The sequence below is a fragment of the Silene latifolia genome, unplaced genomic scaffold, assembly GCF_048544455.1.
Source record: "Silene latifolia isolate original U9 population unplaced genomic scaffold, ASM4854445v1 scaffold_20.1, whole genome shotgun sequence".
NCBI lineage: Eukaryota > Viridiplantae > Streptophyta > Magnoliopsida > Caryophyllales > Caryophyllaceae > Silene > Silene latifolia.
In genome coordinates this window covers 929,193-943,976 of record NW_027413163.1, presented here as the reverse complement: position 1 = coordinate 943,976, position 14,784 = coordinate 929,193, and the positions used below count along the sequence as shown (strand labels likewise).

Below are 14,784 nucleotides of genomic sequence, written 5' to 3'. Positions count from 1 at the left end.
TAGTCTGTCCTTTGCTCGAAAATTCTTGAAAACCTTCAACATACCGTGTGGCACTAATTTGGGATCTTACTTGGGTATCCCTACGGACGTGGGACTCTCAGGTGGGAATAAAAGTAAAAGGGAAATTTTTGAGTTTATCATTGATAAGGTTAGGAAGCGATTATCTTCATGGAATTGCATTCTTCTATCGCCGGCGGGTAGATTGGCTTTGATTTCTTCTGTCTTGTCCTCCCTTTCGGTTTACTTTCTATCGGTGTTCAAAATACCGGTAAGTGTGACAAAAAGATTAGATGCTATTTTGTCACATTTTTGGTTGACGGGTCATAAGAAATCCCCCTCTATTAGCTGGTGTAGTAGGCTTTTCCTAAGTCAACCCAAAAGGAAGGGTGGTCTGGGTATTAGACGTATGAAGGAGTTCAATCAAGCACTTCTTGCAAATATTGGATGGAGAATGATCACTCACCCAGATTCTATTCTCTATAAGTCTATTGGTGCTAAATATGGTCTAAAGTGGCGTGATGGTGATATGCTTTTTAACGATGGCAAGAGTAATTCTTCGTGGGGATAGAAAGGTATTGTTTGGGGCCTTCAACTCATCAAACCTCATTTAGCGTGGAACTTCTCCCCATTTTCTGACCTTGGTGTTTGGAATACTAAATGGGTTCATGGAACGGTGCCGAGACCACGATGTGTTGAGCTTCTTACTGATTCACCCAACTTGTGTAATTTGAGAATCAAAGATCTTATTTGAATAAAGAATAAGCTTGGGACCATAGACTTGTGTCTATGTCTTTTGATGAAACTTCCATGAAGGACATTCTTGCTATTCCAATTCGATGCTCTGAAGGCAACGACATCTTCTATTGGTCTGCCTCGTCATCTGGGAATTACTCAGTTAAGATTGGCTATCACATTGCTCTTCAAAATTACTGGAACACTTCAGCTTCCCCAAAGGACCGATCAAGAGTTCCTGCTGCATGTATGGGTGTCTTTCAAAAAATTCTTTGGAATCTGCCAGGGCCGAAAAGCTGGATCATTCTCTTATGGAAACTTCTCACGGAATCGTTACCTACTGAGGAAGGATTCCTAAGGAGGGGCTTTGATGGTCCTTTTGCTTGCGTGCTTTGTGATTCACAAGAAACGGAATCACCGGAACACCTGTTTCGGGACTGTTCATTTGCTAACAGATGGGCTGGAAGTCTCCTGGGGATTAGGGCACATTCAGGGGATAATTTGAGTCTCCGGTCTTGGGTTTTCAATTGGCTCTCTGTTCTTGTTAAGGCTGATAATAAGCATGAGGCTTGTCTCTCCTTTTTGTGTACCATCTGGACTATTTGGGTGGTAAGGTGCAGGAAAATTTTTGATAGTACCGAGTGCTCCCCTATTGGTGCTATCTTTCTTTATCAAGACTCTCTTAATTTAGCCCTTTCTGCTGATGATGGGAAACCGGGGTCCATAGCTTTCCAAACACCGATGGAGGAGGACTTGACTGACCTTAGGAATGGAGTACCCTTCCCTCTGATTCAGAGTTCTGTGAGTTGCTCTCGGTCTCATATTTATGTGGATGCGGCATGGTCTAAGGAGTTTGCTGCTGGGTTTGGCGGATGCATCCTTTTTTATAATGATATTGTTTTTGCATTTTGTATCAAAGGAATGGCGGAGAATGCTGAACAAGCGGAAGCTTTGGCAATTAGGGAAGCCTTGAAGTGGGCGCTCTCGCGCAACATCCTCCATATTATCATTTTCTCTGATTGTCTACAGGTTCTTGCCCAAGTCCTACGGTTCTCTCAACTCAAACATTGGACAAGGAACACTATTGACGATATAACCGATCTAGCGGCAAATTTTCATTGTATTTCTTTTGCTTATGTTCCTAGAGTTTGTAATAAAGCCGCTCATAGGATAGTTAAGCGTGCTATTAATATGTAGGTCTCGTTAACCCGATTGTCAAAAAAAAAAAAAAAAATCTCTCTCTGACTGAAAGTTGCTGCAATAGTGAGCAAACATCCATTCACTATAATTTACTTGATTTTGCATTTTGCAATCTGACATTTAGTTGGCTGTAGCATTATATTCCACGGAATGCTGCTCTTCCAGTAGTTTGTTCCGTCTTCAATCATTAGGCTAAAACCCAACATTTCATTATTATAACATTCTCGTTTGAAAATTCAGTTTCTACATCAAGACTAACTATAACCAAGGAATCATTTGACATGTATAATTTTGTTACCAGCTCATACGCAATTACAATATGGTCACCTCAAAACAAGGATAGTCAGTGTTCATTTTCCCTTGATTGTGCTTGTCGATTTGGTGAGGCGTCTTGTCTGAATGTTGGCAAAGACAAAAGAGGCGGCTAGAATTGTGGAAAAACGCATTCTATTCGAACAAATGATAGACTAAATCCCGCAAGTACAGGTTGTCTAATGCAATTAGTCGATGGCCGTGAATGAAATGATCATCCTGGATTTCATTAACATCCGGCAAAGGCTCATAATCATCTTGAAGTGAGGTAAGTTGAGCAGTTTTCGCAGCTTGAGCAATTTCTTTGATGAAGACTGGAAATTCAAATTCTCATATACACTCGGATTATAGTAGCCAAAGAATAAGAATCCGACATCATTCTATAAATTCAAGATTTGCATTTTCTTGTGGGACTTGATCAGGGTATCCTTCTTATTTAACACCAAAAATGTGCAGATGTATCTGCTACAAAATATTGTGCTTTCGACATATTCAAATTTAAGTTTCTGAATTAAATGAGTGGATTAATTGGTCTCACATTGTTTAAATGTTATACAGTGACAAATCTTCCAAATCTGACGAATCATAGATTGAGCATATCGCCGTATCATCTCAGCTACACCTGTGTTTTAATCCCACCTTGCCTTTCAAGCTCCTCCAAAGCATCCCATAGTTTCGGATCCTCGTAGTTCTTTATAAGGAATGTTGGTTTCGCTTCCATCAAGAAGTCCTCAGGATTTCTGGTACTTAATCCAATAACTGGCATTCCGGCTGCCACTCCCGCTTTAATCCCAGAAGGAGAATCCTACAAATCAAGAACAAAATTATCTGTAAGATATAGGAGTATTAGACAACACAAATGATGATTAAAACTAATGTTTATTTACAAATGTCCTTTCATGAGTAGTTGATTATCAGATAGATAGTGAATGATTAACGACGTTAGTTGACCAACCTCGAAGATGAAGGTATGCTCTTTTGATGCCCCAATTGCTTCCAGACCCTTCAAATAAGGTTCAGGGTGTGGCTTAGCATGTTCACACTCACTTCCAATGATAATAGCCTGGAAGAACTCGGTGAGTCCGAGCATTGAAATCATGAGTTCGGCATTAGCTCTCGGCGCGTTTGTAACAGCCGCCCTTTTTAAGCCATGATCTTTAACCCATTTCACTAATTTGTGGAGACCGTCCACGGGCTTAAGCTCTTCTTTGACCAATCTATGATTTAGTACGTTGCATAACAAGGGTCAGCCATTGAATTTTCTGAATTTCAAGAGATAAGAATGGAGAAGATATAGACTTGCCTCCTGAAATAGGCTTCTTTATCATCTGTGAACTTCAAACCTCTCTCGAAATCATCCGGGAAAAGTGCCCTAGCAATATCATCATTATGTTTTCCAGCTATGTTCTTAATGAAGAATTCCTCGTCGATTGGGACACCACCATTGAAGCCTATCTGATCAGGGGAAGACGATCTAATTTTTTATATTACCAAACAACTAAAGGTGTTGCATATTCTATGCATTCTCAGAATTATGGCAAAATCAAGATAAAAAAACGGCATCACCCAAGTGCCTGAGAAGCTCCCACCAGCTGTGAGGTAAGTGGTCTGATGCACGCAACATTACCCATGTGTTTAAAACATAAAGAGTCGTTTTTGAGAGACCCATATACAAATTCGTTTATGATTTGCATCGACAGACTGCCAAGTTGTTTCATCATAATCCAAAAATCAAGTCTTTGGATCCACTGGGAATGGAGTCAATCAAAAGGACATGAGTGGACGACCATATGTACTACTCTCTCCGTCACACTCATATGTTTACCTTTGATTAAAATTTCACACACACAGAATAAAAAAGGTAAACAAATGAATGAAACAATATGAGTAAGGTAATAAAGTAGATGATCAAGTACAAACGCGGGTGTACCTCTAGAAGCATTTCCCGGAAAGCATAATGATGGAGAGGATCTGAATCACACAAGGTCCCATCTACATCAAATAAGATAGCTTCAACTGGAGCAAGTTTGAGCAGAGCATTTTTGCTGCTTGCACAAAACCAACAAAATCAACTTAAAATTTCACATATTTATAAGGACAGGCAACTTGACAAGGGTTGAATACTTCTCAATTATCATCATAGTGAAAGCATTCAACTATCTCTACGATCATAGTATAACTGATTTCACTGGATGGTGAAGAGTAAAGACTACAAGAGGGAAGCCATATGAACATATAGATCACCAAGACGATAAATGAAGAGCCATCTCATATGTATACCAAGTTACAGACTCTTGCAGCAATTAACATACCAGATGTGCCAATGAATGGCCAATATGGCTGATTATTTTGAGACTGAGTGTAAGAGACATCGGTTTTGCTGAATTAGTAGGAAAAATAGGAAAAGAAAGAAAATAAGATGACATTACAATGAATAATAACAAATGGCGGAAGTAAAGAGCTACTGCGCCTACAAAATTGTTACCCCCCATGATTAACTGTGATAAAGCCTCAGCACATATGTTCTACAGCATTGACAAACTACATAACTACATTGTCATAAATTATCCTTCCTTACTCAGTGTGTGTTTGGTTGTTTTCCTTATTCACTAGATGGTGAAGAGTAAAGACTACAAGAAAGAAGTCATAAATTCATCATCAAGACTGATAAATCAAAGACGCTCATATGCAGAGACGTCTTTTTTTCCGAATGTATTCATGTACACCACAAAGTTACAGACTTTTGCAACAGTTAACATAGCAGAGCTGCCAATGAATTGCCAAATTACCGTAGGCTACATCTCTCACACACTCTACAACAAACATTATGATTTCACTACAATAGCTCACCTTACAGATGAGTCAAACATTAAATATATACATTTTTCCGAATGAGGTTCCATCCCAAAACTAATTCACGACGAGTTGCCCACTAGACTACATAGGACAACTAGCTTACTCATAACAAATGAGCCTAGTTCAAGCAAAGGTCAAATGAACCAATACCCAAATTACAAGATACCATAATCTATAAATAGTTGATGCCAGATCATTAACTTAACAAAATAAGGAAAGAAAATACATAGAAACCAACTATAATTGAGAAATTGGGCGATGATTAAGACAAAACCAGATGCAAAATATAAAACCAAAGATGCATCAAAACAACAGAAAAAGAAAGAGGAAGAAATTATACGAATCAGATGAACAAGTATCAACGGAGGACGTTGTCATGGTGATTAACCCAATAACCAAAACAATACTGAATTCTTGATCCGATTAGCTGATTGAAAATGTATTATGGGAGATGGAATCTCTGGATTGAAGAAAATGTATTCAAAGAAGGGAAAATATTGGCGTTTGAATGTTTGATGGTGTGTTGTTGGGTATATTCTCAAGACATCAAATGATTTGTTCTCTTTTTTTCTCGATGAATAACCAACGCTTTTAAGCCAGGTGCCTACCGCTGCCTTACTAATACAGTGTATGGCTGCCCTTAATCACGAATTCTGCATAAGACGGACATATTCATTTTAAATAAGGCTATGTCAGGTGCCTACAGATAAATGAGACAAGACTATATATCTAATTATTGACCTGAAGTCAATTGAAGTTATGAATATTGGACAAGAAAATTGTACAGTTTGCATTTTGAGTCATCATCATGTGCATATAGAGAGTAAGTTCATCATTGCATATTAGTTAGGATATGTTATTTAGAACTTAGAGTTCATATCATATGCATGCACATGTTTTATAATATAATTTGGAATGGATACATCAAGTTATGTAATCATCAGGGGGAGTAAACACGTGTTATACTCTTTTTCCTTATCTATGGTTTTGTCCCACTGGGTTTTCCACGGAAAGGTTTTAACGAGGCAGCTATTATCACGTGTGTTTGAAGATTATTGTACTCTTTTCCTTTCTAGCATTTTTCCCATATGGTTTTTCTAGTAAAGTTTTTAACGAGACATCTTTTTCAGTGATGGACATCCAAAGGGGAGTGTTATGAAATATTATTATATGGATATTATATAGATGTCCATATCTTAGAATACTCTATAATATATTATCTTATAGAAACTTTTTCTCACTGTATTGTATACATATACCCTTCATAATGGAATAAGAATACAGTTTTGTCTCTCTAATATCTTCTCTAACTTTTCTCTACAACCCTCTCATCTCTTTATTTCACAACAACTCCAACATTTAGGGAATGACGAAAAACATAACGCACTAGTTAGGAGGCTAGAGACCTAGGAAACAGAAAAGGTTGCTAGGGATAGAGGGTGCCCAAAACAGACATGCCTGAGAGTGATACATCACGATATGAGATTTCTCGGGTTTGATGAGGGAATGGTGACGGAGAGGGCACAATGGAGGGCAGTGATACATGTGCATTTTTAGTCTCTCACGTTATTTGAAATATTTAATGTTTTTAGTTAATTTTTAAAAAATTATTTATTCTTTTCCGATTTATTACACTTTTTATCAATAACTTTCTTATATATTAATACTTGGTTCACTTTTAAGGTATTCCGGGCCCTTAACTTTTACTTCGGTTTTCAAAATCGTTTGAATCTTTATTCTCGATGTAAATTCTAAGTTTTTATAAAAAAACTCAGGATTTCGATTTTAAAACCTATATGTTTACCTGACTTTTATATTATGTTTCACTCCCCTTTTGTTTTTCAGTATTTCTTTTCTTCTTTTTTTCGCATTTTGAGGTATGCGTTCACCCATGGACGGTTCTAAATGATGAATTCATGCCAGCCGACTCCAAATCATTTTGGGATTAAGGCTCTATTGTTGTTGTTGTTGTTGTTGTTGTTGTTAGGGAATGACGAACTTTCACTACGCCAAATAAGACCTTCAATAACGGTCAGATAATTCAATTACCGTTTTTAAATAGAAACACGAGACCGTTATTGCAACGACGGTTGTTAAATATATACCACGGTTGTACAATTAACACGCGACCTTTATATAAGAGCAATAACAGATCTATAATACCGTTATGACAACTCAAAAACCGTTATAAAATCTTTTAAGAAACCGTTATTAAATCTTAATAACGGCTTCAAATCCGTTGTCGTAGTTTACTATTGACAACATTTTATCGTTCCAAACCGTTGTTAAATATTATATATAATAACGGTTCATTCCGTTATCTTATTTAATTGAATGTCAAAATTTAACAACGACTTTTTTGCATGCAAAACCGATGTTATATTTATCTGTTGACAACGGTATGTAACCGTTATCTATTTGTATTGATGAAACTTTGACAACGGTTCTTCTTAAATAAACGTTGTAAAAGTTTTGAACTCAACAACGTTTATCGCTCGTTATCTTATATTTTTGGCGGTTTGAATGGGAGGGAAAATATGTCAAGGTTATTTATCTAAATAAAACCGTTGTCAAATGATTGTTTACAACGGGTTGTTTTTAACCGTTATCGTTTTTAATTATTTTTAAAAAAAAAAAATGATTTTAGCTTGTTCTAGCAGCTGCTGAAATGCTATTTTTTCAGCAGCGTTTGTAGCAACTGCTGAAATGCTATTTTTTCAGCTACTGATGAAAAATAGCATTACAGCAGCTGTGCACTGCAAAAATTCAATCCTGCATCAAAATATTACATCCCGTGATCAATTAAACCCAGTTTAAAAACAATACAAACAGGATGATCAAAAGCCAAAACACAACTTCCTCAAAAAAACAAAAGAAGCCAATACACAATGGCTCTATATATACACACACGTACATAAAGCATGAGCAAACTATTGAGACACTACTAATGAAACAACATAACTGGCCCACATATTTCTCAACTGGGTGATGTCCTCTGGCGAATATTCTGGGGCTTTGTTGAGTATTAGTGTAATACTACGGTTTTATGAATCTCTGGGTACTCTATCGAGTGGGCCTTACTCTGTCGAGTAAGGGTGTTTTGATTTTAGAAACAGTATTCTACATGTAGAGTACTCGATCGAGTAGCCTGGGTACTCGATCGAGTAAGTGGCACTCGATCGAGTACGTTAGTTACTCGATCGAGTATGTCGGTTAATGGGTGTAGTTTTGACGGGTTTTGTTAATAACACGGATTAGTATATAATTTATATCGTCATCTTTATTAAACACTTTTACAAACCTAATAAGCTTAAAAAGGAGATTGAAACTACGTTGTTCGCATCATCCGTGTTATTGACAAATCTCGGAGCTTGAGAGGTCGGATTTCATTGTTCTTTGCATCTTAGTGATCCTTACGTCAAGGGTAAGATCTACATACCAATTTTATAGCATTTAATGAACTTTGTTTAAACCCTAGTTTTGGGAATTGGGGGTTTTGAAGGTGATTTGTGATTGTTAGTAATTATATAATTATGTGTTAGGAGGAAGATTCGTAGAGGAGAGGTTTTGATACAGCCGTTGAGGCCGTCTGCTTGTGTTGCATTCGGGTAGGGTTTCCTACTCGCATTAGTCACATAATGTGGTTTGTTGTTGATTGTGGTTGTTGTAAAGTATTATATTCATGTTGTGACGATTGCTGGATTTGGTTGTTGGTGATTGTTGTGATTGTATCTGTCTGTGTTCTTTGGGGTGCGTCCCTGGCTGAGTGGAGTCACTTTCGGGAGTGGCTTCACGCCCATGATTCGCCTTCTGTGGAACCCGCCACAGAAGGGATGTGCACATTAATGGATTTGAGTTTATCGCTCAACGGAGATGAGTGGGGCTTAGGTGGGAACGGGCCGGTCCCCACCGGCGGCGAGGAGTAACTGTTGCGATGGGTACTCAAGCGGACTACACACTTTAGTGTGTAGTCGATCTTGAAGAGTTGGTGATGGAGTTCGGGTCATTGTGTGTGACGATTGAGTTGTCTTATTTTCTGTCTTATTGTGATTATATAATTGTGTGATTAGTACTGACCTCGTCTTTGTTTTGAAAAAATGTGGTGATCCATTCGGGGATGGTGAGCAGTTATTGAGCAGGTATGATTAGAGGCATATGGGCTAGCTGGGATGTGTCACCACGAGCTGATTAGAGTCTTCCGCTGTAGTACTTGAGTAGTTTTAGATTTTTGGTTTTGAGGATATGTGTTATACATTTTATCAGTTTGGATTTGGATTGTAATCGCTTTAAACTTCATTACTATTTAAATGTTGTTTCGTTATTGTCTTTTGATTATTATTGTCTCGGGAAACCGAGATGGTGACATCTTTATACCTGAGTGGTCCTGGTAAGGCACTTGCAGTATGGGGGTGTCACAAAGTGGTATCAGAGCGACGATCCTGAAACATGTAACCAATGAATCTAATGAATATAGGGAGTCAATTAAAATGAACCCGGGGTAAAAGTTGTAGGAGCTAATGCAAAGGCTTGGGAGACGTCCTAAAGTTGCGAACTCGCCCTATAAATTTTGAACCGGTCACATGGGGATGCGTGTCATGGTCGTATGTGTTGTCTTTTGGTTTGTATGTGTACATAACGATATGTGTTGTGAATTGTTGGATGTTGGATGTGGAGAATTGAAAGTATGGTTAAGAGTTGAAGAGATATGTTTTATACATGAATTGAGTGAGAAGTATGTTGGGTGTTTATAATGTGGCATTTTAATAACATGAAGTAGATTGTTTTGTTGATTATATGAGGAGTTGCGTAGATTTGCATGCGTAGTATTAATTATAATGTTGGAGTTATAAAGGTTGCATAGTAAGTTTGAGAAAGTGAGCTAACATGCGGGCAGTATACACGAATCTGCATGACTCGATCGAGTGGGGGGCACTCGATCGAGTAGGTGAGGTACTCGATCGAGTGGGTCTAACTCGATCGAGTGGATAGTTTGATGTTTTTCTCGTCAGAACCGTGTTTTTGGGTACTCGATCGAGTACATAGGGGCACTCGATCGAGTAGGGGTCACTCGATCGAGTGGCATGTCAGCTCGGTCGAGTATGTTTATGATCAGGAGGCCTGATTGGGTTCTGGAGTCGGGGCACTCGATCGAGTATGTTGGGCACTCGATCGAGTAGCCTCCACTCGATCGAGTGGGGTCTCAGTGCGAGCTATATTCGTGTTTTGGGTTATAGTATGTATGTTTATGTCTACCTTTTCTTATATAGTTTCAAGATGTCGCCTAAGAGAAACACCATGTACGCTAGAGCTGAGAGCATGACCACAGATGACATAGTTAAGATGTTGGAGCACCAAGATGCTCTTACGGAAGCTTTAAAGAGAGTGGGGAAAGATAAGGAGGTTGATCACTCAAAGATCAGTCTCTACATAGCGAGGTTTAACCCGAAAGAGTATAAGGGAACCGGAGAGCCAATGCTTCTAGATAATTGGCACAGAGAGATGGAGAACATCCTAGATTTGGTGCATTGTCCGGATGAGATGAGGGTAGAACAAGCTGCATTCTACTTGAGGGAAGCAGCAGGTGAGTGGTGGGACAAGGTAAAGGTGAATGCTAGGGATATGTAAGCGAAGCAGGGGCTGCCTGCTATACCTTGGGAAGAGTTCCGGAGGGCTATGAGGAGAGAGTTTGTACCTGAGCATGTGAGGAGTAAGCTGAGAGAGGAGTTCAATGGATTTAAGATGACATCTGACATGTCGGTAGCATGCGAAGACAGGTAAAAACTAGAGCAGAATCAGCTTTGCAGGCAGAAGCGATGGGTGTACGGGATGTGCTTGTTTGGGCGAACTCCGTGGGTTGGCTACATTTAGATATTTCGTCGGATTGCCTACAACTTATAAATGAGATTGCTGGAGTCGACAAAGTAGATCATCTGATTGCCGGCATAATGGAAGACATGCATGGGCCCGCGAATTCTTTTCATTGTTTATGTTTTAGTTTATTCCGAGGCATATTAATAGTGTTGCGCATAGCTTGGCTAGACAAGCGCTAAAAATGTAACACCTTTATTTACAGCTGTCAAAAAAAAAAAAAAAAAAAAAAAGATTATGTATATTCCAACTAAAACTATTCTTTCACTATGATAATTTAAAACTTATTATCTCCTATATACTAAAAGAATATGTGAAACTCTAAGTTTTCCCGCCTAAATATATTTCCTAAAATAACGTTATATTTTTTAGCATATTCTATAAAGTATGGTAGGCTATAATACACATAATCTTTTAGATTAATATATTTATGTCATTTAGTATTTTGCATTCTACACAAATTTATCTCCAGTCTTTCTATGATATAAAAAAGAATTCTTTTTTTTTTTTAACGAACCATACGATAAAAATTCATTGATTTTTTATGGAAAAAAGTTGCGGTTAAAAATATATTATCACTAAAATTTTGTAAAATAACACCACTAATCTATTGGTAAAAAAAACTTTCATTAAAATACTCATTTCAAGATTAATACGATTTTGATTTTGATTTTTCAAATCAAAATATAACGATGAGAATGTCAAAAAACTATTAGTTAATTTAAATTTCCTAAATAATACACTAAAAAAGTAAAAATCTATATGTACCGTGCATACATTGCACGGATCATTTAGTAAATAGGAGATAATAAGTTTTAAATGTATACATTATCTATACATGTCCGTTTAACTTTGCACGGGTCCTAAACTAATATATAACTATTTAAAAATGGTCACATTTTTAGGTAAAAATATGATCATTTTAAATGGTCATATATCCCTTCTAAAAATTTCAGATAAAAATGACCGTCTTCATAATATCCTGGATAATGTGGGATATATAGGTTGGTCACAAATAGGAAAGACAACTTGCCCTAATGATAAGGTCGATTAATTTTAAATTAAGAATTATTGCATAGAAATATCTACAATTATATGATATAGTAGTTGGGTGTTTATTTATTTATATTTATTTATTGATTGTAGTTACGTACAAATGAGAAATATATGCAGCTCTTGGGTAAGACTTTCCTAATTGGATGGATTGATTTGAGCGATCAGAAAATCCCGTTTGTTTATACCCGTAAAATATGTACTCCCTCGCATCCAGAGCAAAGGTTACAGTAGCTTTTTGACACTATTTATGGTCGTAGGGAACCTTTAATATTATTCTTAATATATAAAACAAAATATAGTCATGTGAGATCTTGTTTGATTTATCGTCATGAATGCTATAAGAATATCAAATTTTTATAATTTTTAATAATGTGTAACTAAAGATATACACGTTACAAAACGTGTCTCGACAAGTGTGATAAAGCAACTGTAACCTTTGGTCTGGATGGAAGGGAGTATTATATACTCCCACCATTCGATTCCACATTACAACTTTCTTAGTGAGTAAAACACGGGTTGACAAACGTGAAAAAGCAAAGTGGTATGGTGTAGTTGAATGGAGGGAGTATGTACAATACTTTTATGTGATTTTTTTTTTGGTGACGAGGAAATCCACGGCCACTACCTTCAGTACACACTGAATAAACTCTCGGATATATCATATATGTGATAGTCTGCAAACCACAAATATACTTTTATATAAATTTTTAGGAACTTGCTAAATCCCGCGCACCATTTTACTTAATCCCGCGCAATTTCCCCCAATATTCCGAGTATACCCCTCTCATTTCATACACTCAAAACAACAAGAGAACACACCATCCCATTTTCCCCACAAATACTATCTTACAACCAGTTGTATATTAGCATTGTACAACCGCCTCAAAGTTGTTGAGTTCTTTACACAAAGTTGTCGAGCTATTTTATAAGTTATTGAGCTAATTTAAAAAGTTATTGAGTTTAATAATTATTCCTCTTAAGCTCAATAACTTTGTATTGTAACTCGACAATTTTGTTAGTAAAGCTCGACAACTTTATAACAAAACTCAACAACATTGAAAAGGTTGTACATAAACTACATACAACCAGTTGTATAATCTACTAATTGCATTTTCCCTTCGTCCCATCCCAATCATCAGCCGCAATTGCCCACCGCGCCAATAGACGAACACTGTACTACGGCGATAAATTTGATTAAATGTTAATTGAAATTTGGGAATGACCTCGTTTCTTAATAAATCTCAATGATGAAGTAATTGTGATTTACGAAGTGGGTATTTTGACTTTAGAAGGAAGATGCAGGTTCATGATGATGATGATAATGATGATGATGATGATGATGATTAGTGTATGTCTTTTTCCGATTTATTATCCCGTTTCCAGAAATGGCTGCACTCATAACCATTATCCGCACGTTGTATAACAACTCCAACAACAACTGATGACCGCTTATACCGCACCACGCATCTTTACCAAACACCAACGATCAAACTATCCTCCGCCAACCCTACTGCCACCAATACATCGAACTTCTTGAACGACAAAAAAAAATCGAAACCCTAGTTGTAAATTTCCCTTTCTTTAAATACTTATTAAATCATATTAAGATGTTTGTTAATAAAATTAATTCTTGATAAAATAGCAAAAAAATTCAAATACTACGAATTAAGATCCAAAATTTACGACTTACCGATGAATTGGTTTTGTTTTGGGAGGGGGAGAAGGATGAGAAATTTTTGCATCAGAATTTTTGTGTTTAAAAGGAAGGGCGTAATTGAAAAATCAGAGGTAAATTACGCGGGATTGAGTAAAATGGTGCACGGAACTTAGCAAATACAATTTTTATATAACCAAACCATTAAAATCTAGTCGCTCTACAATGATCATGTGATTAAAATATTGTAGGCTTAAATCGTCTTTTCTCTACATCATATCGGTTTTATGTTGTATTTCTTACTAAAAGTAAACAAGAGATTCATTTAGGTGATTTACCAAATCAGTTAAGGTCCTTATCTTACCCTTAACTCAATGTATAGCCTTTTCTAAATAAAATATAAAAATTTTATCATAAATTTAGGCGAGAGAGGTTTTTGTCTAGTGCTGATTTTTTAAATTGGTCATAAATAGAGTTAGGCTCGTTTGGTTGCCAGTTGGAATACAATTCCACAGAAATATCAGATTCGTGTGAATTAAATTCCCCCATGAAATTCATGGGATTTTTGCAAATCCGTTTGATTGCCTATATAGGAATTTAACTCCACATTAGTTTGCAATTAACTAGAGGGGTTACGTAGTTCAACTCCTCCATTATGAAGAAATTGGAGACTCCTTGAAATATTAAATTCCTATACTTTGCTAAAAAATGAGCAACTAAACAAGTTTCTATTTTGTAATTCATGAGATTTTTCAACTCCCATGATTTACAAGGGGCAATCAAACAAGTCCTAATAATCAATATCAACAAATAAAGACAGTGACAAATCCAAGTTTTTGACGATCGGAATTCAATTTTGAACATAGAATTTTTAAGGCTTAAAGTGTAACTTAGCATAAACGTAATACGAAGTATGTAGTAATACTTTTTTTTTTTTGGTCTAAAGGGAGCTACAATAAAACTTTACTTATTAAGTTCGTTGACATCTGCTATATAAATGTAATATTGTAATGGAACATGTAATTAACTTTTGACATTATGAGTATTATAGAATCAATGAATCATCATTTTTTCAAATTCGTAAGTCTTGTTTAAAGAAGAGTATC

The 14,784-nt window shown here is 36.6% G+C and overlaps 2 protein-coding genes across 2 annotated transcripts; one reads left to right on the top strand and one right to left on the bottom strand.

Moving 5' to 3' along the window:
- Nucleotides 1–786: 786 nt before the first annotated feature.
- LOC141638459 (uncharacterized) lies at nt 787–1,929 on the top strand. The gene has a single exon (XM_074447873.1). It carries the CDS (start codon nt 787–789, stop codon nt 1,927–1,929), a length of 1,143 nt encoding a protein of 380 aa, XP_074303974.1.
- Nucleotides 1,930–2,644: 715 nt separating this feature from the next.
- On the bottom strand, nt 2,645–5,730 carry LOC141638467 (haloacid dehalogenase-like hydrolase domain-containing protein Sgpp). Its single transcript, XM_074447881.1, has 5 exons — nt 5,441–5,730; nt 4,175–4,289; nt 3,548–3,699; nt 3,200–3,461; nt 2,645–3,049 (listed from the first exon to the last, which is right to left on the bottom strand). Exons 1-5 carry the CDS (start codon nt 5,476–5,478, stop codon nt 2,861–2,863), a joined length of 756 nt encoding a protein of 251 aa, XP_074303982.1. The 5' UTR covers nt 5,479–5,730; the 3' UTR covers nt 2,645–2,860.
- Nucleotides 5,731–14,784: the final 9,054 nt, after the last annotated feature.

Coding starts and splice junctions, on each gene's coding strand:
- LOC141638459 (XM_074447873.1), top strand. CDS start 787: ATGTCTTTTGATGAAACTTCCATGAAGGACATTCTTGCTATTCCAATT.
- LOC141638467 (XM_074447881.1), bottom strand. CDS start 5,478: ATGACAACGTCCTCCGTTGATACTTGTTCATCTGATTC. Junction 3,462..3,547: donor AAAGAAGCCTATTTCAGGAG/GCAAGTCTATAT, acceptor ACTAAATCATAG/ATTGGTCAAAGAAGAGCTTA. Junction 3,050..3,199: donor AGCATACCTTCATCTTCGAG/GTTGGTCAACTA, acceptor CTTGATTTGTAG/GATTCTCCTTCTGGGATTAA.